Consider the following 22,535-nt stretch of genomic DNA (forward strand, 5'->3'; position numbering starts at 1 on the left):
ACTTAAGAGAATACTGTATTATAGTACACCACGACTGCAGCACAAAAGAAAAGAACAAGACCCTTTTTCTCTCCGTGGAAATCTAAACAGAGAACTCACTGTATTCTAAACAATACCCATCTGAAGTCTAAGCTGCGCAGACAGAAAAAGAATCATTACGATATAAGGGACTACCTTGTACTCAGTGCTCTTTTTACACATGTATTATTTATACTATATTTATTATTCATAAATCGGCAACGCAGTAGAGCAACGTTTAGGACTGTCACCTCCCAGCAAGAAGGCTGTGGGTTCAAACCCGATGGCTGGCTGGGGTCTTTGTGTGTGAAGTTGGCATGTTCTCCTCACAACTGAGGGTTTTCTGCCAGTACTCCAGCTTCCTCCCACAGTCCATTAGCGGCAAGGCAAAGGTTAATTGGAGACTCTAAATTGCCCATAGGTGTGACTACCAGCATGTCTCCATATGTCAACAAGCGTTGCTAATTCCTGCTTTCACTTCCACCTCATTACACCGTTTATCCAAGAACAGAAATCCTTGGTCCTAATTTGCTGTAGGTGTTGTTTTTAGGTATTTTCTGCATCTACGAAATCAGTTGCAAAGAAGTCATTCGAATCCGAGCAAGTGCATGCCTGGTGTATATGAATGGTCGTGTGATATTCATTTATACAAAGATAATTTTCTTTTTAAAACATTGTTTTCAAATATAAAACATTGTGTGAATGAAGCCAAAGAAAAAGACCTATCACCTGTTTACAGCCAAGTGAACACTTGTTTAAAACAACCACAGATGATAATTGTGGAAATTTGTTTTCGGGTCCACTGGATATTGAGAGTAAAGGATTTGAGATACTCCCTCACCAGTGTTCTTACCCATCGAGCCATAACAAGCCACACAGATTCAAATAAAGTGGGATAATGAAAAGTCTTCGATTAAATATCTGCTTCTGATATGGGGGTAACAGCTGCTATTTCCCAGAGGGGGACCCAAAAGAGAACATGACTTGTCATTTAATTTTCTGATCTTTTCCATTATATAGTACTCAGCTCTTCCATTCCCCAAAGGAGATTCTTGGAAACTACAGCAAAACTATAATAAATCATCAGCTCCTGCAGTTACAGCAAAGACTTTCACTGGATCAGAGATTGAAAAGAATTACAAAACAGCACTCCTCTCATAACTTCAGATCTCAAAATGATTTCCGTCTTTGTTACTGACGACAGTTAGCAGGGTAAATATGCTGCATAGTAGCGGCTCTGTGCAAATATAATATCTGGATGAGGAATAATTCAGCAGATACAATCATTAGTTTGGCTTCTCGGTGGCATCGGGTAGTTATATGGTCATTAAACTCAAAAGGCGTCTTCCTGTTGGGAGCGTGAACATTTGCAGCCGTGTTTAGCACAGACAGACAGCTGCCGTCATATTACCTCCACGGTCGAGGTAATGAAAGATCTAACATCTCTCCACCAATCCTAATTAAAAGCTCACCCCCTTCTTTCCTCATGATTAAGTGCTGGGCGTCTCGGGTAGGAAAATGATGCATGGCGCAACCACCTTGTATTAATTATGTGCTATTAGTTTCTTTGACAACCTGCAAAACCAAAAGTTAAGCATCCTTCCTTGTATCCCACTTTCACAGAGCAACCCAAATTGTTCTCGGAGAATAATGAAAGCGACTGTTTCAGGAGGATGTTGAGCCGGGGCGTTTTTACATATTGCTATAAACACAAGATGTTAGCATTATGGGGGAAAGACATCTCCAGAGGGATTAGGAGGTACTTTGTTATTTGTACTGTAGCAGCAGCAGGGGAAAACAAGTTCCAAACAAGTACCTTGAAAAACAGAAGCCTTGCATTTTTTTTTTTTTTTCACTTCACATCAAGTTAGCTGGAGTGAAATAATAACTTTGGTTACATCAGCAGGAGTTTCACTTCTTCTAGCACCTTTGGGCACCTAATGACTAGAATGATCCGAGTGCCACCAGGTATCTGTCTGATGGTTCTTTTTATAATCGTGAGTACGTACTGAGCAGAACGATGCGTCACTGTGTGTGAGAGGATCTGCATGATGTAAACGCAATTACAGCCACGCTTAGCTGACTTTCTATTTTTAGCCAGTTGTCATGGTATATGAAATTACATTTGAAACATAGTCAGACCTAGGGCTGCTCAGTTAGACCGAGTGCTGTATTGAAAGGTGAACAAATAGGTTGGGTTATTGTGGGCTATTGTGTTTGGTAATTATTTTCTTGTTTACTATGATTATTTATAATTTTAGGCCTTTTGGAAAAATACTGGCTCCACATCTTTATATGAATTTTCGAAATGTGTCTTGTCTGGATGTGTCTCACGAACACGCCATCTCACTTGAAAGGTGTATTTCTTAAGGAAGTGCAGTGTCAAAGTTCGAACACCCAATAGGTTCAATATTAATAAAGTTTGAATAAAGAGGTGACCTAGCATTGTGTAGCAGTGGCGGCTGGGACTCATCAGCGTAAGTGGCGTTGACGAACACGACAACAGCACCAACAACTGATCCTGCAGTAAAGGGTTCGGAGTGTCTGCCAAGCCAGCCTATGAAGCCTCATTTCATTTGGGATAAGTAGCTTCTTTGGATATTCCAACAATGTCATACAGTTGCCTTTGCCAATCCCTGGCTCAGGCCTTCTACTGCGGTCTGAACGCTTGATCCCTGATCAAGGGAAGGCCCCCTAGCAAGCCTACAGCAAAACCCACCAGCACCCTTTTTCCCATCAATGTCTGTTTATCATTACACCAGTGTTCTCTCCCCTACTTACATCTGATTGAAATGCAACTTTAAGAGAGCCTAATCTAAATCTCTGTGAACTGCACTCCCTCTTGAGCTCCACACAAGTTCAAAATGTTTAACTTCAGGCTTATGAAATTCAATAATATACTTTTTTTTTTGTTTTAATCAGGTTCCAGGGTTTGAAGGCTGGAGAGATGTAGTCCTGAGGTAAAGTCACTTTGCTGAAATGAATAATGACAAAATCATTTGTGCCAACTCCCCTGAAGACTTAAAGATCTTCTAAAGATCCATGTGGTATAATATAACTGCAACGTGTGGGTCTCTTTAGAATTACTTGCTTAAACATAAATACTCTTATTTTTTACAATAAATAAATTGACAATACAGTTACAAATTCTACAAAGAGGCATAATGTCTGGCTGTCTATCTAAGCTTGGTCGGAACCCCTTGACGTTCCTTTTAGCACACTGGGTGCCCATTTACCTTCATTTTATCATGCAGAGTAGTCGAATAGACTTCCAATGATGTCTGCTGCATTAAAAACGTCATGCTTGAGTCAAGGATACCGCAGCCCGTTGCCTGTATAAGTGGTGAAGGAGCATTATGGTTTTGAAGTCAAAGTGAAAATCTCATTATTAAACCAAAGCACAATCCTTCTCTAACCTTAACAAAAGCACCCTTGTTCGATAAAAGTACAGTTTAGCTGTGAGCCGTGTTCTCTGCTGTAGAGGTCATTCAGTTTTGTGACCAATTTGCCCAATGCATTGGTTTATAACCAACAATTAAAGTCCCAGTTAATCACTCTCTGCTTTGTGGTTAGTGCTGATTAGCAAATGTTGCGATGGGAACAAGCTGGTTGCAAATGGTGAACAAGGAAAACGCTATGTCGTCTTAGCACCAGCAACATCGTTAATTGTGAGAAACCTGATTAACGACAACATTAAAACCAGTACATGGATGTTACTCATTGAAAGGACAAACGTGGCTGGGAAGAAGCACAGTATGCTACTTTAACAAAAGTAGAAATATTAAACTAAAACCATCTGCCTACGTGGTCGCAAGGATGACTCAGCATGCTGACTGAAGTGGGTGGTGTCAAACTGGACTGATTAATTGGAGCCGTTTGTTGAAACTCTAGTTTGGCTTATTTAAATGCCTATATTCCAAATTAACATAGAGTCAGAACATTTCAAAATGTCTCCATACTGACCATGAAGCTGGTCCTTTCTCTCAGCACTACACAAGAAATGGAGGACAAACGGCACAGCCCTTGTTCTCTATACAATGAGAATGCATTCTAAAAGTTCAGCCACAGCTAATAGGAATCTTCAGCAGCTGATGAAATGACCTATATGTACCAGTCCTAATTTCATAATCATCTTGTACAAAGGAAGCAATTAGAGTGTAAGTGCTGGAGTTTATTTTGCGTGAAAAAGATCCTGATACATTTAGATTACAGTAACAGAGATGTCTCATTTATTTATGTATTTATTCTTCATTTTTGCCTGATTAGGAAAAAGGCTATTTTTCAAGAAAAGCTGAATATTGGAAACTGCGGACGCCTGACTGTGATTAAGAAGTCACTCCCAAAAATGTATTCAAAAGCCTTGCTAAACAAAAAAGAGGATGAAAGCCAAGTATTAGCAGAATTAATTAAATTGGTTTGCCGTGCCCATTGAGTGCAACAGGTCGATCCAGCTCTACTTTCAAGTAGTACGATTGAATTAGGACAACAAACAGCATGTTCCAAAGACCTAACTAGATACTGGACAAATTTGAAAACAAACAAGTAGTCGAATGCAAACGAAAGAATGCAATACAAAATCCCCAAACCTCCGATGTAAGTTACTGTACCAGTCACATCAGAGAATATATGGCCATTAATGTTTAAAGAAGCCAGGCTTATTATGTATATGCATCTTTAGTCATTAGTTGCCATTTCCTTCTGATTCATTTTGCCATTGAAGCCATTTTCAGACACAATCTCTTAAAATAGGGTACGGAGAGCGTTTGGGTCTGACTCAGTCGAAACAACAGGAAAATGTCAAGAACATTAAGGCGAGGGGTGGAGCCTGGACTGGAATATGTTGGAGGCAAGGTATGAATCCCGCTGTGGTAAGCGGATCTCGTCTTTCAAATTTCTATCTATCTTTGTTGGGCTCTTCTACGTGTTTAATACCTCTTTTTCATCCACACTGTGAATTCCTGGTCATTTTCCTGCTGTATCCTCACATGGGCTCAGCCTCACATTTTCCATATATTAAAGTAAGGGGCTGGAATGAAAAGTTCAGACTACGAAATTTCTATTCTCGCAGCAACTTGAGTAAATTTCAGGAAAATGTCCGAGCTTTATTGCATGTCTAAAAGCAGCTCATGTCAATAATCCCAAACTTTCCAATTGTAAGGAAAAAATGTTGAATGTCTAATGTCAAGTGTCTGATACATAAACCGCAGACTATTGCAACTACTGTCAGTGCAGGAGTTTTATGATTCACTGTATGACTGCTAGTCATCAGCAAGTGAGAGGAAAATACTCTAATCTTCTAAAAAGTCCAATTCCATACGTCCCAGTTGGTCAATTCCAAATTTCCTGTAAAGTAAGTGTCAAACCTCAAAAGTCAAAATATAGATTTCACAACGACTTCCTCGCTCTTCCTTTCCTCTCTTGTATTTCCTGTTTTCTGCACAGCGGTTGATCAAAGGGTAGAATAAAACAAGCAGTCACGACAGACACTGCTCCGCAATCATAAAATATATGGAAGCGTTTCTCAGGTAAGAATAAAAAATCCATTTGCTTTCGCTTCGCCGTCTCTCTGCTGTCTCTCCCCAGTGGGTCAAATACACAGTAAACAGTGGAGGTTATTTTAACAGCTCTCTGTAGAGGCTGCTGTTCAAACACAGAGAAAACACTATGAACATCTACCTGTTTCTCTTACTGTGGATTGTGCATCAATGAGGAATCCTCCATAATTCTGAGGAGATCTTTTAAGTAAAAAAAGACCAAAGACACCAGATATGACATTAATTATCAACAAAGGAGGAAACGGTGATGGAATAGGAATGGCACCCGTGAGAAGAAACGGGGAAATCATATCAGTTGGTAACCTATTTACTTTTAGCTCCGTCTGCAGCAGGGGGAATGAGCACTTGTGCCGACAAAGGCACAGCAGCTAGCACTCCGGCACGGAGAACAGCTCGTCGGGAAAACTGCACCATGAAGACCATGAACACCAAACAGTTCTTTTGTGAAACATTATTTAGCATTTATTTTTTAGCTCGTCCAGTATTTTCTGCAGCTTCTCCCCTGCACTCAGTCTGGCCGACGCCTTCAGGCTTATAGTTTCTCTAAAGCAAAGAGGAGTTCATCTCATTAAAACTATTGTAATTACAACAGGCGTGTCATGTTTTGTTAAAGCAGCAAATAGCCTCTTTTTTTTTTTATGAAGGGGAATTACAAGCGAGCTTCCTCACCAGAGAGCATTTATGGAGCATATTAAGAACCCAGACAAATATGAGGAACAGAGTGATGGAGCAATAATAACACTGTGGAACACCGAGGATTATTATTTCTCATAATTCGCATGAGATGTCATTTGATTCGTCCGTTCATTCCACGTTGTGACCAATTGCTTAAACCTGACCTTCATGCAGACAAGCATCACAAACAAAGCAGGAGGTCATTCACTTCAACCTCAAAACTCAATATTCCCAACAGTAAAAGCCTCAAAGAGCAGGACAGGCTCCTCGCCTGATTCCCCTCAGCTGCTGATTTACTCAAATCTTTGCACTTGAGCCGCAGTTTGCAGCGGTCGGAACAGGAGAACCTCCTGTCAGCAGGTTTACTTCATTTGCATTAGAGGAGCTGAAGTTGTTGACTAATCAAATTTCAGTATTGTGACTTTTTTTTGCTTGTGGGGTACTACTATATATGCCTTAAAATCCATTCTAAATGAGTAATTCAGTTACAACTTTATTTCAGCTGCACTTATCTGCAAAACTTACTGTCCTCAAGTCGTCTAGGGGGGTTTGATTCGTGCAGTCAGCTATTACAAAGACTATATTTAAAAGCCCACATGAAGAAGCATAGTGGTGCGGTGCATTGCAACGTTCCCGCTTGAAATCCCAGGTTCGCATGGGGTGGATATTTGCATTTGTGGAGTTTGAATGTTCTCTGCGTGGGTTCTTTTTCCTGGGTACTTCCTCCCCCAGTCCAAAAACATGCAGATTGGGGTTATGTTGATTCTACATGTGTGGAGGTGCGTGTGAATGGTCGTTTGTCTATATGTTGTCCTTGTGATACACTAGCGACCTGTCCGGGGATTATCCTGCCTCTTACCCAATGTCATCAAAGGATAAATGGTGCAGATAATATTGATGGAGGGATTAATGGTACTGAACATGTACTCCACAGCATGTGGACTTTACCATGTTTCTTTGTGTAAGAGTGGAGGAATTCAAAGGGTGTTCAAAAGCCTTTGCAAAGTTTAATTTACATTTAATTCTTAACATCCATCATAATATCTATATTAATCTGAGACTGATGAATTCAGGAATCTCGTCTCCGCACGTGGGCCTTAATCAGACAAAACTCTGACGCTCAGGAGAAGCCTTTTTATGTATTTCAATATTAGTGTTAATTGAAGCTGCAGGAGCAATCCCGTAATGAGGTGACCTTCTATCTTTGACTCCCATCAGCTACACAATGGCACTCAAGGCGGAATATCACAGCGACTCTTCATAATTACATCCTCAGTTACAAAAACCCGTCATGGCTGTGAAGCTTCCCCCGTTCTCTCCCTGAAGTCTTTAATGAAAAAAAAAATCCAGCCGTGGGAGATTTGTCCAGAAATAGGACGTTTTGTATAAGGGTTGTGTGAAAGCCCCGCGCTGCTTGAAAGGGACTTTTGATAGGAAAAGCTTCTTGTGAGAATATTCTCATGGGATTAAGGATCTGACTGCGAGGAATCTCCTGCCTTGTGGCTCTCATGAGACCCGCCGGCAGCTTTTATGACAACCTCCATCAGCTCCCTGCCAGTCAGGAGGAGAGGTAAAGTGCAAAATGAGATCTCAATTGCATAATCAATTTAAAGGGCTTTTGAGCAGACACTTTAAATTTTGTAAAGGTCGCTTTGATAGCAGTAATATGCAGTATATGCCGTTACAAATATGATGCGTTCAATGCTGATCAATTTGAAATGAGACAAAGCTGTGCATCTGTTTATTTCCAGTCAATGATTAGCCCAAGGCACTGTTTTAATAATGCAGCGTGCATGTACGTGAAAAAGCTCGAGATATAGTGGGTGTATCTAATTGGAGCAATATATTTCCACCTAATATCAATAGTCAATGAGCTTTATTCAAGTTGATCATAATCAGGGTGATATAGTGCAGTCTGGCCAAACCCAAAGGAGCTTTGCATGGAGGCAGAAAACAAACCACATTTCTTTTTTTGGCAGATTTTAGTGCGACAACACTTGTGCACAATTGCAAGAATTTGCTGAGTTGTGATGCCAAGCTGCCTAATTGATATTATGTGACTCGAACAAAGGGAAACACCTTGCAAGCTTTACACTGTTTACAAAAGGCAGCGAGAGATCCCTTAAATCAAGTGAGTCGCAACAAATGGTTGCGTGAGACGAAAATAAAAGCTGAAAGCTCGAGTGAAAGAAAATCTCTTGTTCATCATGAGGTCGTTAGATTAGTCTGACAATATTTCAAGGAAAACGCTTTCTGACGCATATGAAGTATATAATGGTTAGCTACGTTGCTAATGGGATACAACATTTGAAAGAAACAGCTGTTGGTTTTCTTTTTTCCTTGTTTTGCCTTGATTTAATTCTCTGTGATAAGTCCTAAAAACATGTCTGGACTCACTGAGTTAACAGAAAAACAAGATGTTTAACAGACAACCTCATTTGCTGCTAATCCAGTTGATGTGATTTTTTTTATATCTATCTTATGAATCACATTAACTAATTTCAGATTAGTCAAATCATCCTAGAGTTCGTATATCTGACCATATATATCAGAATATGATATTCCGGTTTGGGTCTGGTTTGGTCACATTGGATGGGCTCAAAACTTCACACTGCGTGTTTCTATAACTGTGGAAAACATTGGGCTCAGTTGGGATTCGGACACAGAAAAACAGAACGCCTGTCAGTTTTGTTCGGGCTCGGTTAGTTTTCTCTCGAGCCGTACTTTAATCCATCCAGCCATCCATTATCTATACCCTTTATCCCTTAGGGGGTCTCGGGGGGGTTGGAGCCAATCCCATCTGACATTGGGCAACAGGCAGGGTACATCGGACAGATCACCACTGTATTGCAGCAGCAAAAACTACAGAGACAAACAACCCTTCGTACTCACATTCACACCTACAGAGAATTTAGAGTGCCCAATTAACCTAACTCCAATTTTTCACAATCTCAGACCAGTGCTATTATTAAAATACTATTTCTAGCCCTTAAATTAGAGAGCGGCCGACTTTATGAAAGGGAGCCGCTTTATGTTTACGCGTGGTTGCTATGAAAGACACATGTTGTGGCTTATCTTCCATTTCAATGAGAGTAGTCAGATACTGATAATCACCAATGTCACCCATTCTTGAGCATGAGATTTGTTTAACTTTTACGTGTGTGACATCACTGATTAGCATGTTGCAGAGCACGGAGAGTCTCGAGCAGCAGCATTGGGGTTCTCGGCCATGTGTGAATCATGTCCTCAGTTACCTTCAGAGCTCACCATATGAGACATCACACACAGTCAGGGATGACACAGCTGTTGTCAAAGTGCTGACAACAGCAAAGCCCCCCCGGACAAATCCCCTGGCAACCGTCGCTGTGATTATATTCAAAGAGATAAATACATTACAAAGACCTGGAAAATCTAACTCTCTGTCGCCAACATGTTTTATATCTCCCCATTAGAGTGTCTGCAGATGTTCGGGAAAAAATAAAAGACGTTTAAATGTTGAATCACTGTGTGTAAACACCAAGACGTTATTTAGTCTGGACGTGATTTCAAGCAATAATGCCGTGTGTTTACTCCAAATACCACAACACTGTAATTTATATCTTCACTAATGGAACAATTACTGCAATTATCATTCTACAAACTCATATAATGTGTTATTCATCCACTGAGCAAAACAATTTAGGTCATTCAGGGAGAAAGAGATTTGTTCAGCTTGCCATAACACTCTCAGCTATTATTATTAATTAAATCGTTAAATAATTAACTATTTGAGACCAAGGACCAGTGATTGAAATGCGAGCCGGCAAAAGCACAACGATTCAGACACATTTATTTTAACAACTGCTAACCTCGACAAAACCAGCACATGAACTAATGAGAATGTAATGCAGATAATAGGCCGTTGGCGTAGGGGTTGGCTGAGACACAGCTCTGTGTCACTGTGTGACTGTTAATGCAACAGAAGTGATGTATGACTCTAAAAGGGATTGGATTAACTGTATCAGAAAAAAGACTGCAGCACCAGGATAGACGGCCATTGAATAAGGCATGCTTCTTGAACATTTCCAGGATTAAGTTGTCTGGTTGTACAGTATGGTTTTAGTGGGGATGAAGTCAGCTGGAACAGCTGGATAAAAAGAGAAAGGGGAACTGTGTCGGCTACACAGTAAAACATCACTCAGGAATTCATTTAATTTAAAATTTCCACACAGACCACTTCAGAAACTATTGTACAAAATGTAGTTGAATTTAATTAACTTGTTGAGAACACAGACTGTATATAAAGATGGATAGCATGACTCCACTTCCTCCCACGAAGCTTAAATATCTTGAATATGAACACTAACATCTTGCACATTCGGAGCCAGAAGCGATCGAGGGAAAGAGCCGTGTCAGTGAGGTCCCGACAATACGTGCTCTCAACCAATCGAGTCAATCTCAGCTGTCAATCATGATGTTTCACCACGTTTGACAGCATCCAGTAATGAGTAATTAAAACCAAACACTTTGGAAAAATTAAAACTAGGACCTATACTGGTATGATGAGAATGGCATAAAACAACAGCATCCATCTTTGAGAAAAATGTATTTGATATGTGTTTTGACTTCGTAGTTTGGTCCATCTCCCTTCCATTAACATGGAGGAGGGAGGGTTCATGAGCTGTACTGCACCCAGCCACCAGGTGGGGACGCTCTGGCTTCACTGTTGGGAAACTGTCATGTCGTCCATCTTTATATACAGTCTATGGTTGTACTGCAAGTGACCAATGAGACGCCCCACACAGAGTTTGTGCATGGTAACTTGGAAACAAATTGTCTGCAGCATGTTTGTCACTGTAACTATTATTCATTGGAGTTAATACAATAAGTGCACTGAACTTATCTCAAGTTGAGTTGAGTTAACTCCTGTTTTGACAGCAGCAGGGAAACTCAGGGGGGGGGTAGTATTTTAGGTAAGTAGCCAGATGGGACGTCCCATCAGTGGGAATCGGAACAGATGTTCCAGGTCTGGTGACGTTGTTGATTCATTAGCCTTGTTTATGATGTGCTCTGGGCCGCAGGTGGTGCTGGATTGCAAAATATTTATTATCTTCATTAAAATACTCACTAACATCATTATTGCATAAAATAAGTTATTTATTTAAATCTCTCTTCTTAACCACTTTAAGTGTTTTTTCGTCGATTGATTTCTGTTGCTGAAGAAGCTGTGTGTGTGTGTGCGTGTGCGTGCGCATGCGTGTGCGTGTGTGTGTCTACAAACACTGCTTACAACTTTTCTTAGAGTGACTCATGTTCATGAATTGCCCTGGTTTAATGGGGCAGCTGTGTTTGAATGACAAATTGTGTAAAATGAGTTCTCCTTTGGTCTGATTACTGTAATGCATGGGTCATTTTAAGTCCAGTACTGTGTAGGCGACTGTGTGTGTGGGTGGTGTTACAGGTATATAATCTACACTGCTTCAGCTGTTCAGTTTGTAAATTATGTTTCCATGAATAGAAATAGTGGCACAGATTCTGACTTAATGTAATGATCATAGTGGAGACATAGAATGGAGGTCCCGCCGATACATGCATTCGACCAATCAAGAGTCAGTCTCATCTGTCAATCATGACTTTTGATCCCATTTCATAATGAACAAACACACATTTTACACTTCTCATAACATAAGAGATCTGTAACTTGGTGTGTGCAGTGCTCGCTGACCGCTATGGTCCAACGTTTTTTACTGTCCTCGCAGACAGGCCTCATATTTTCAGCTGCAGTTGTGGCATGCAATTCAGTTCTTTCTCTCACGCTTATCTTTCACTCTTAAGGGAATGTTCACATATACGAATATTTCAGAGGCAAACCTTCGCCTTTTGAACACTCTGTATCTGTGAGAGCAAGGAGAGGATTTAAACATTTGCTTCCTGTGGCGAGGATAATCATAGCTTGTCTTCGCATTGATTTCAACTTTGTAGAACTTCGACCCATGGTATTCGCTTTGCATTTGTGTAAGTGTGAATGTGCCCTTAGTCTGTGTACTCAGATTCTGTTGCAAGTGAGAGTTACCTTTCACCTAAGTGCAACTCCCCCCCGTTACCACCATAAATTTAATCAATTCTGTGGGAAACACTGATTTGACTTGTCGTCCATCTTTATACACACTCTTTGGTAAGGGCTAATTTACTTCATGCAAAACGGGTCCGTATGAAGATGCACTTTACACTCAGGCATTTAAATACACGTGATGTGCTACCCTCAGACTGTCCTCCACCGAACCACTGCCTCATCGCAGCAAGTGTGTCTGACAACAACAATCATCAAAACCACGCTGTGATCACAAAGAGTGTTTGGAGGAAACATAAAAGTTTGCTTCTTCGCATTCCTGCTCCAATTTCTGTCTGCAGAGTTTTAATAAACCACTCACACGACAACGTGAGAGTGACATTTTCAGACCGAGTTTTGAGAGCATCTCCGCAAAGCATCTTTTTGAGGTGAGAAAAAAATGTCTGCTTAAAGTGGATGGAGGGCGAAACGGAGAGAGGGCAGTGTGTTTGCAAATTTTGATTGCTAATGTTGCGCCCGTGGCCTTTGTAGCAAAAAGCTCAGTGTATGGAATAGTGTTGCTCGAGGAGAGATGTGAGGAAGCATCACTCAGCCGTGTCAAGATCCTTTTCGATCCAGTGTCAGAATAGGGAGGAATGTAAATAATAGGGTGGCTGCTCGGAGATGAAACATAGGCTCTTCGTAAAAGTCAGACTTATGCCGAGAGGAAGGGAAAAGTGAGTGTTCACTTCAGATATGCCACCCTCAATCGGAGTCCAGCCCCATGTAATTAATCACATTAAGACAGCGCATGTAAACAGTCTCTGACTTCCTCCTCATTTTCTGGACGTGTCACTTGTCAGCGGATCACTTCTGTGAAGAGTTTTTAATGCATCACTTACATTAGACCTTAATTTATGATTTATTGTTTGTGTTCCGTAGCTTCGTTAAGAGTCTCACGTTTCAGTGAGCACGTACACCGACTACCTCTGTACCGAACAACTACTGAGCAAATTCTTGATCCCAAGAGAAAGGAACTCATTGGTTTCCTTGATTGTTCCTCCGTCACCACTGTCCTTTCCACTTCCTTTATAAAACAGCTCAATCATTCATGTCGCACAAGACTGATGTTAAAAGCAACAGCTGACAGGCTGCTGTGTTTATCTTTTAGACTAGTATGGGGATAACAAGTTCTTGTCTAACTGGTTGGAAATTTCCATTTACCTAATGTGATTGTCTTTTTGCTAAAGCAAAAGTGTGCTGTAAATTATTCAGTGTTACTTGATGAATTGTGAGATGCCAGCACACTCACTCCTTTGAGCTTATTTTTCAGAAACAACAGAAGCTCCTAGCTCCAGCAGGGATGTTTGATTTGAGCTTTGATGGTGCAACACTGTGGCGACATTGCATATAAATCCACTCTGACCCCCGAAATGAAATGCCTGCCTGTCACTGTGCATATTAGTTCACTTTTTTTTTCTTACAGTCTCCTAGGGGCCGCAGGCAGGACGGGGTCCCGTAAGCCCCCGGAATAATCCAGCAGGAGCTGTGATCCCGCTCATTAAGGAAAACCTTTATTGATTTCTCAATCTTTTGAAAATCATTGCCCCTCTGCTGATTCGTGAGGCTCAAAGTTCTCACATAATTTAGATGAACCGTCGACAGCTTAATTTTTCAATTCTCCTGAGGACTCCAGGCAACGACGCACAAAATAATATTTTCATAGCCACAAAATTAAGGAATATGAATAAAACAAGAAAACAAACGGGGATACATAGTCACTGAACAGATACAGTTACATTCCTGTAATCACAGTGCTGCACTCTTGTGACTGGACACAGCCTCTAATGTATTATGTTTAAGAATATTACATATTTCTCCTCAGAGATGAATACTCACTTTCCTGAAATAATAAGATCCCCTTGTCAAAAAAAGGACAACAAAGGTGTTTTGAGACTTTTTTGTTTTTCAAAATAATAGGCTTTGATGTGCATTACAAACCATCAGGGAGAAACTCTCACTTGTATCTAAGGATAAAGCAGCACTTTTACTGTTTGTTAAACTATGCCCGCATATAACTTTGGGGCTTCTGATTGGTGAGTCCTAACATTTTTAAAGATTTATACAGAGAAGGAAAAACACGCTCATCTCAAAGATGACAAATGAAAACCTGGGAGAGAAGATCTTACTCCTGCAGTGGTGTAAAGCTGACACTGGATGAGCACTGTGTCTGGCTGTCATGTTTAAATGCAGGTGCTTCCGGAGGGCAAAATAAATCCAATTTAAACAGCCTGTTTTAGCAGACATCAGCATCCTGAAGCTAACAGGACCGTACAGTTTATGATCCTTTGAAATTCAAAAGACAAAATGGAGAAACAAAGAGCTACACCAGGCCTGAAAACTTTTACTTTCCTGCCGTTATGTCCTTAACAATCTCCTATAAACATACAAGCTATTTGCAATCCACAGTAGTACATTAACTTTATTGTAATGGCATAAAACAAACCACACCCCGAACATAACAAATCACTCTGTGCTCTGCAGTGCAACTAATTGCTAGCTTCGGCATTTGAGGAAAAAATAAAAAGGGGTCGGGGGTCACCAAAATGACAAAACTCCATCCCCTGATATGTCAATTCTTCCACAGAATTTGTGTGTTCAGCTTCCTATGAAGCACTTTATTTTTAAAAGTTAAAACCACCTGCTCCTGCGAAGCAAAACAGGAGGAGGTCAGACGAGAGATGTGGTCAGAGGCACACACACACACACACACACACACACACACACACACACACACACACACACACACACACACACACACACACACACACACACACACACACACACACACACACACACACACACACACACAGGGGTGAAAACAAACCCCCAGCCTCTGCCAAGGCCTGACAGTCCCCTTAAGAATCAATCAAGCAACAAGAAATTGTACACAAATCCGTCCGCTCAACATACCTGATGTTTTTCATCAAGATGCATTATTCTCTGAGAAATGGTGAAACGTCCAAAAACGTTATCTCACAATGTTGCCAAATCCTTCCACTAAGTTCTGTGGTAATTAGTCCAGTAGTTTATGAGTAATGCTGCTAACTAACAGACAAAGAACCCTAATATACATAACCTTCTTGGTGGAAATAATAAGGCATTAATGAGAACCATTTAGAATCAAGGTCAAAACTAACTTGACTCTGTTCTCTTTCTATTTTCAAAGTTCCTTGTGTCACAATTTAAATGGGTAAAAAATTCCAAGTGACCATCGCCCCCTTGTAAAAAATTAACAAATGGCCGACTGCTCCGAACCTCAGCCCTTCACAACCTCATATTATCATCTCATCATCTATTCTGATGCTCAGCTCTTCCGTGTGCTCAGAGTTAATGGCAAATGTGTAACTGGCTGTTAAAAAGGCCAAGTGCAGCTGTTTGACGGGAGATCTTCTTTGAATATTCACTGTAAAGAGTTAAATAATAGTCCCATTAACTGCAGCGTTACAGTGCTGCATTCTGCTCTCCAAGACACTGATGAAGGTCAGGCTTAGATGACTCCAGCTCTCAGTCGGAGCCAGAGACTCCCAGCTTAGCCACAGCTCTGGGAACTTGCTCACAAAAAAGATTTACCCCACAATGCTGCTGGCCTAGATAGAAACACAATAGGGTGGCTGTGCATAATTTACAGCACATCTTCCCTCCACTGACAAGTCCAAAATTGAAAGGGAGCTTGTCAGCCTAATTAAGTATTCAAACGCATCATGTGATTTAACTCAGGGAAGTTAAATCAATATTTGCCCACATGAACGTGATAGTCAGACTTGTGACATAAAGCCTGGAGCTGGTGCGTAGAAGACTTACAGGAGACAGATGTATGGCCCCGAGGAGCGTTTACTCATTTAAACCAAACTACACCGAATACGTCCTCGTAACACAACATGTTTTATTCCACAACTAGCTGTTCTTGGGTTGTTGGATTTAACTCCAGAAGATTGCGATGCCAGTTGTGACAGTCCCTCAGTTAGGCCGACACTAAGAGGACATATTTGCAGGTGGGGTGTGTTAAGTTTGAGATTTCCTTTCTTGTTTTTGAAGTGGTTTTCATTTCCAGCTAAGCAACAACGCATAAGCGTTCTTAGCCCCGCCAGGATGTCAAATCCTCACACTTGGTGTCCCGGCTACATCCCTTTTGAACATACGCTCTTTCAAGTGAAATTAATCAATCTCTTTATCACTTGGGCAGTGTCATTACCCAACCACGGAGTGAGAAATGAAAGTGCTAATCGCACAGCGAGTGGGGCTTTTGTGTGGGAAGGCCAAGTTTTCCTCCTCACGCTGCCTTGGAAATGCGTTTTCAATTGAATTTGTGAAGCGAGTGAAGGATGAATCGTGAGATTACCTCAAACTCCCTTTCTAGTGGAACATCATATTTCAACACAGCTTTCCAAAGGTGATTCACTCACAAATAATGTTGTTTGCATTTACAATACCACACGGAAGCATAGAAAAGTATTTGAAGCATGTAAAAAAAATATATGCAGTACATTAGACTCAGTATTCACAGAAGAAAATAAGAATAGTGTGCAGCCCCCTGTTCATTAAAACCCTCTCAGACAGTAGTAACTGGGGCCATAAATCCCCAGCAGAGCATATACCACGACATGATTATTTACAGTGCAACAATGTCTCATTAACTGTTTGACATTACCACAGCATACACATCATTATGGTAAAAATCCTCTCCCTGCTTGTCACCGCAGGGCTGAGGACGGACAGTCCGTCAGAGAGGAGGTATTATTATACTAACCGCCATCGCACTGGCTTAAAGACGTCCAATAGCAGCGCGAGGTTTATGCTCCCCAACAATGTGTCAGAAAGAAGAGGATTACTTACATTAGTTTTCCTCCTACAATATGAAGCAGTAATGAGTAGCTGACTGTGGTGTGTGTGTGCACAGTCTGCATATTGGACTGAATGTGCCTGCAGCATATCTACCTGTACAAATCCTAAAGTTTCTTTCCTGGAATTGATCGAACTAAAAACGGCTTATCTGTTCCAGAAGATTACATATTTAGACTCGTGTTTCCTTCCATGAATCCGTGACTTCATGGTCTATGAATATGCAAATAAGTCCTTCATCTAAGTCCACCCTTCGCTCACCTGCAGCTCGGACTCGGCTCATAAACCACACAAACCGCAGCTTGTTGTTCTACATAATGACAAGTACTAATAAAGGAGTAATTTAGGCAAGAGTGTTGGAACTGGAAACCATGGATGAAGGAGATGAGCAGATTGTAAATGGTTGCTTACAAATCAATATATCAGAGCTCTACGTTATCAAACAGCGGATAATGTGTTGCTAATGTTAAAAAGAAGCTCTGACTTCAGTACCTGAGGTTGCATGATAATTAGCTACACCTTCTTCTCCCCTGATGCCCCTTATAAGGGAAAATGAAGATTATCAGCGATATGCTCCGGTGAAACAATATGGAGCCTTGACGTTTAAAAAACAGATTTTTAACCAACAGATCGGTTAAACTCTAGTTAAAGCCTCTTTTTCATTAGAGGGGTCTTTAGCAGGTTCAAAGAGATGTGTTTTGTTAAATACCCACATCTGAAATGGGATGAAAAGTATTATTTCATAAAGCTGATAAATGTTGAACAACAAAGCGCACAGGGCATATTTATCTGTATGGAATTGACTGCTACTATGCAACAGGGATGAGAGAGTTTTGCATTGTAGGTGGAGAATTTAAATAGTGACCGACACATTCATGGTGAAGAAGAAGAGCATTTTTACCTGCTTTCCATGAGAACTGATGCTCCCTGTGAAACACAACGTCTGACTGGACTGGACTGAAGAAGAGGGACAAGAGGAGGAAGAGGCCCAGGTAGCTCCCAGCTCGTCGCGTCCAGGCAATGACCCCAAAGTCATCTTTTAGAATCATAGTCCAGCCCATTGCTTCCTCTCTTACTCCTGTGGGGGAGAACGTTTGATTCATCAGTAACTCACTCACATAGATGCTCAGACACAAGAGAAGGGAGAGTGTGTGTGTGTGTGTGTGTGTGTGTAACGCTTCAAAAATGGGGAAAGGCCACTGTGTAAAAAGAAAAGTCCTGCCCAGAAACATGACATTCACTGTCACCTTCAGCCGTGCATCACAAACGAATACTGTCATAGTCTCCTAGTCGTCTTTTTTAAAATTTTGTATCCAGCATACTGGTGTGATACCATGCGTGCTTCTTCTCCCTCATAGACCAAAAATAATTAATCAGAGAGGCTCGAGCGTCTCAGCCTCCCAAGGTGGATGTGGAAACATGTATTGAAGGAATGAAAGACTTTAAGCTTGGAGTAATACGGGGTATTAGTACCTTTTTATTGCAGCTCATTTATTCATATCTCCTCCTGCAGTGATTCATGTCCTAGGAGTGTTAGGGATTAGTCCAGGATTCACCAGGCCTCTAATTGTGTTGCACCAACAGCAAAATTAATGAATATGGAATTGAATTTGAAACACCTGATGCTTTGAGAGACTGGTGTTTAGCGTTCGGGACTGTCGTGATTCATTTTCCCAAAACTAATTTTGCAGCGACGTAGCACTTCGGTTATTGTGAGACTTGTTATTATTGTCTTTATCATCCCACAGAGCGCTCCCTGCAGTTCGTCATCGGGCAACTGCGGAACTGGTCGCAAAACCAAAACACACTCCTTGATACACAGTGAAACCTATGACTGTAACACTTAATTCAGCAAAAAATGAAAAACATGAAAAGCATAAAAGAAGAAAAGGAAAGCGAATTAAGGAAGTGGAAAAAGTTTGTGAAAGATGGAGGAAGTTGGGATCCGTGATACACTCGTCAGGTGACGGATTTATTGAATTTGATCATGAACATCATGTCTCTGCATGATGGCAAAATAAAAATCTTTTAATTTCTTTTTCTTTTAACGTTCACAGATCACTGCGTCGCGTTTTGTGTTGATAAATAAACATCGCATCTGATGGTAGATTAACTACGGGGCAGCCATTTGAGATGTAAGATTATTTACACATGCTGAGTGCTGAATTAGTATTGCCTGATTTCATTCAGTGCAAATTAGATTTTGACTTTGCCACTTTAGCTGCGTTTTTTGGTGGGGGGCAAATTTTGTTTAATGAGGAAGCATTGCGAGGGTGAAGATGGCTCGGTGCCCAGAAGTGCGCTGCCAGATGCCCGCTTTTTGATGGACTGTCCAATTTTCCTTCCAGGTTTGATGTGTTATTCTATAGTCAAACTTTGGTCTCCTTAGCGTCAGAGGAGCTTTTGCATTCGGTCCAAAAACAAACAGGTTTGGCATTAAAAAATACAACTCTTGCATGAATGTCCTGCTGTATATCTGCAGCAACGGGGCTCACACAAACTGTACCAGCGCAGGCGTTTCAAATGTGCCAACCCATGGAATAACAATAGCTTGAAGTGTCCTCTCTCCATGTTAAAGAACTCATCCACTTTGAATAGGATGGATGCACTGTTTGTTTTTTTTTAAGCTGCCTTTGTCTTGCATTTTTTTGTTGGCCAGGAAATGTATTCTGTTTGGGTGAATGAGCAGAGTCGGCGCTCACGCAGCCATATGCCAATTAGACACCTCTGGCTGCTGATTACTAGCCAACCTCTCGGGCTGGAACTGCTCTGGAAGCCATACCTGACTGCACCCAGATTACATCCCCCCTCCAGCCAGTCTAATTTGACTATTCATGGGACAAGCAGCGCTCTCCATCGGGTGACGGAACATGTCACAACTGAGTGAAAAACACGCTCGTGAACAGAGATGATGAAGGCAAGCGAATGACCCACAGGCATCTTCCCCTTGTGTTAGATGGGTTTGCAATAAAAAAAAGTCAGATGAATGGTTGCTTTTCTTCAAGCCTCTCAGTTTGAAGAATTGGTGACAATTGCGCTCGCACAGCTCAGACTCGGGCTCAGCCAGTCTGTGGCTCCCTGCAGACGAAGAACACTGACTGTCCTGAAAATCTTCCACAAAAAAAAAAGAAAAAAAAGGGAAAGCTCTTAAAGCTGCTAAATATCTGGGTCAAAGGAATCGTGCCAGGTTCTCAGCGGCCACAGGAAACCTGGCAAACAGCAGCGTGGCTCAGATGCTGCTGTGCATCCTATTAGATACTCCATGATCTGATGGAATGCAATCTGCCTCCCTGTCTCCTGCGGTCCTCGTCTGGGGCTCGCTCTCTGGAGAGTGAGGACCCCGCAGCTATCATAAGGGAGCAGATGAGCAGCACTTCACAGCCCCCCCCCCTTTCGCAGGTGGTCACAATAATTAATGTTTGATTAGATCTTTCCAAATGAATATCAAAAGCTAATTTGGTGCGCCAAGACTCCGAACAATCACCAGGCGATCCCCCCGTACTCTCTTTAAATAAGCCCAACACCCAGTTCTGTCTGAAATGGAAACAAAGGCCTTTGATCGCAGCCCGTTTAGCAGAGCTGCAGCCCTCTCCCCTGGATTTCCATGCAATCATGTCGCCAACCGGCTAAGTCTCCCGTCACATTCTCAGCTTAAATTCCTGCTTGCATCCCTGCGCTCTTCTTTGTGTTACTGCATCCAGTGTATTCAGGTTACCGCAGCTGCAAGTATTCTCCCCCACATTGTGGGGCATGTAATTGTTTTTGATTGGGTTTGGCAATGTAAAAAACGGATATCCAAACAGGCAGATTTTTTGCAGATGTTTTCATTGGCAGGAATGACCATGAAGGCGCTGAAATAATCAGAAATTCAACGCACAACACTTCTTTTCTTTTTTCTGTATTTCTTTGATCTCAGGCCTGTGGGAGCAGCTGCATTCAGCTGTCACCGTACAGGCTCATATTTAAGAATATGTCTGTCCATCTTCATTTTCTTCCTGGATTCTTTTGGCACAATGTGCATTACTCTATTCAGACCTGTAACAAAGACGTCTTCTCGGTTTGACTGGCTGAACAGACGGTGACGGCTCAGACTCATACAATGAACCACATTTATCATTTTTTAAAGGTCGAGCCTCTTGGGGCTGATGATCATGAATTTACTGGGCACTGCTCATTGAAAAATAACTAATACTTGAGGACAGATCAACAGGTCAAGTGGTGAGTTCTATATTCCAGAGGTTCGGATTCTAATATCAGCGTCGGAAATGTCTCATACTGCCAAAAATACCAAGTTGGGCACTGGCGAGTACACAAATCTAAGTGCTGATCTCATACCACCTCTTTAAAGTATACTGCCACTGGGAAGCACTTCTTTTAAAGCGGGAAATAAGATGTGATTTCTGGATAGTTGAGCGCTAATGTCTGCTATCAGGCAATATTTTACACTGGAAAGTAAAACAGCAACATGTAGGGTATATGCAAGACTTCAGTTTCAAGATATTTAAAGGAGGTAATAGTTGTGTGTTCCTCGATGTTGTTCATTATTTGCGCTTTTTCAGTTATGACTGTGAGACTAAATAGTAAAAGAAGTTCAATGACATTCCTTTCTGACATTTGTTTTTCAAAGGGTTTAACCTGAGTTAGACCATACAACAATGATAGCAATCATCACATCCATGCAGGGTTTGTAACATAAAGATGTCAAATACATTATAGCAGTTGTTATTCTTTTAAATGCACTCATATCAGATTGGTACTCAGTATCGACCAGGTATCGGTATCAGGAGGGGAAAGTGGTATTGGAACACCTCTACCCTATATGTTGTCAGGCAGAATGTAATGGCGCAGCGGTCTGGACACTAATGTAGGAACTCAATTTGCATCCCAACGCAGACCACCCATCAATGACAGTGTTTTATCTACCATGACTAAGATCTTGTTTTTGCTGCTTTGCTTGAGCCAGACTTTCCTTATACTTAAAAGGGTTGATCATCTTCATAAACAACTGCAATCACACTTTAATACATCACACCCATCACTGCTTGATTTGCAATATGCACTGTACCTGAGCAAGATGACAGCCAGTCATCCCTTTGGGTGATCTGGTTGGTGCAGTGGCTGATGCTTCTCACTATTTTTTTTTTTTCCCCAGAAGACAGGAGCAGGGCAGAGGAGGCTTTAAGTCTGACAGGGATGGTAAATCAGCAGCGCCAGGTCTTCCGCCTGAAGCATCATGCAGTAGCTTAATCCTGTGTGAATCAAAGTGTAGAGGGCCGGGATTGTGTCACACCTCCGGCAGCACCGACTGGTATTAACTCCCGGGCGCTGTCTCAGTCAAGTGCCTACCCACTGACGTT

At 41.5% G+C, this 22,535-nt stretch overlaps 1 protein-coding gene across 1 annotated transcript in view; it reads right to left on the minus strand.

Moving 5' to 3' along the window:
• Positions 1 to 22,318, minus strand: part of thsd7ba (thrombospondin, type I, domain containing 7Ba) — a 140,457-nt gene extending 118,139 nt beyond the window's left edge. Inside the window, exons 1-2 of the mRNA XM_035173650.2 lie at positions 22,244 to 22,318; positions 18,080 to 18,256 (exon numbers count right to left, since the gene is read on the minus strand). Of these exons, the coding sequence (XP_035029541.2) occupies positions 18,080 to 18,239 (160 nt within the window). The 5' untranslated portion in view covers positions 18,240 to 18,256; positions 22,244 to 22,318. The remainder of the gene's footprint in view (positions 1 to 18,079; positions 18,257 to 22,243) is intronic.
• Positions 22,319 to 22,535: the final 217 nt, after the last annotated feature.

Source organism: Hippoglossus stenolepis, chromosome 13 (assembly GCF_022539355.2).
Source record: "Hippoglossus stenolepis isolate QCI-W04-F060 chromosome 13, HSTE1.2, whole genome shotgun sequence".
In the NCBI taxonomy this organism is placed as follows: domain Eukaryota; kingdom Metazoa; phylum Chordata; class Actinopteri; order Pleuronectiformes; family Pleuronectidae; genus Hippoglossus; species Hippoglossus stenolepis.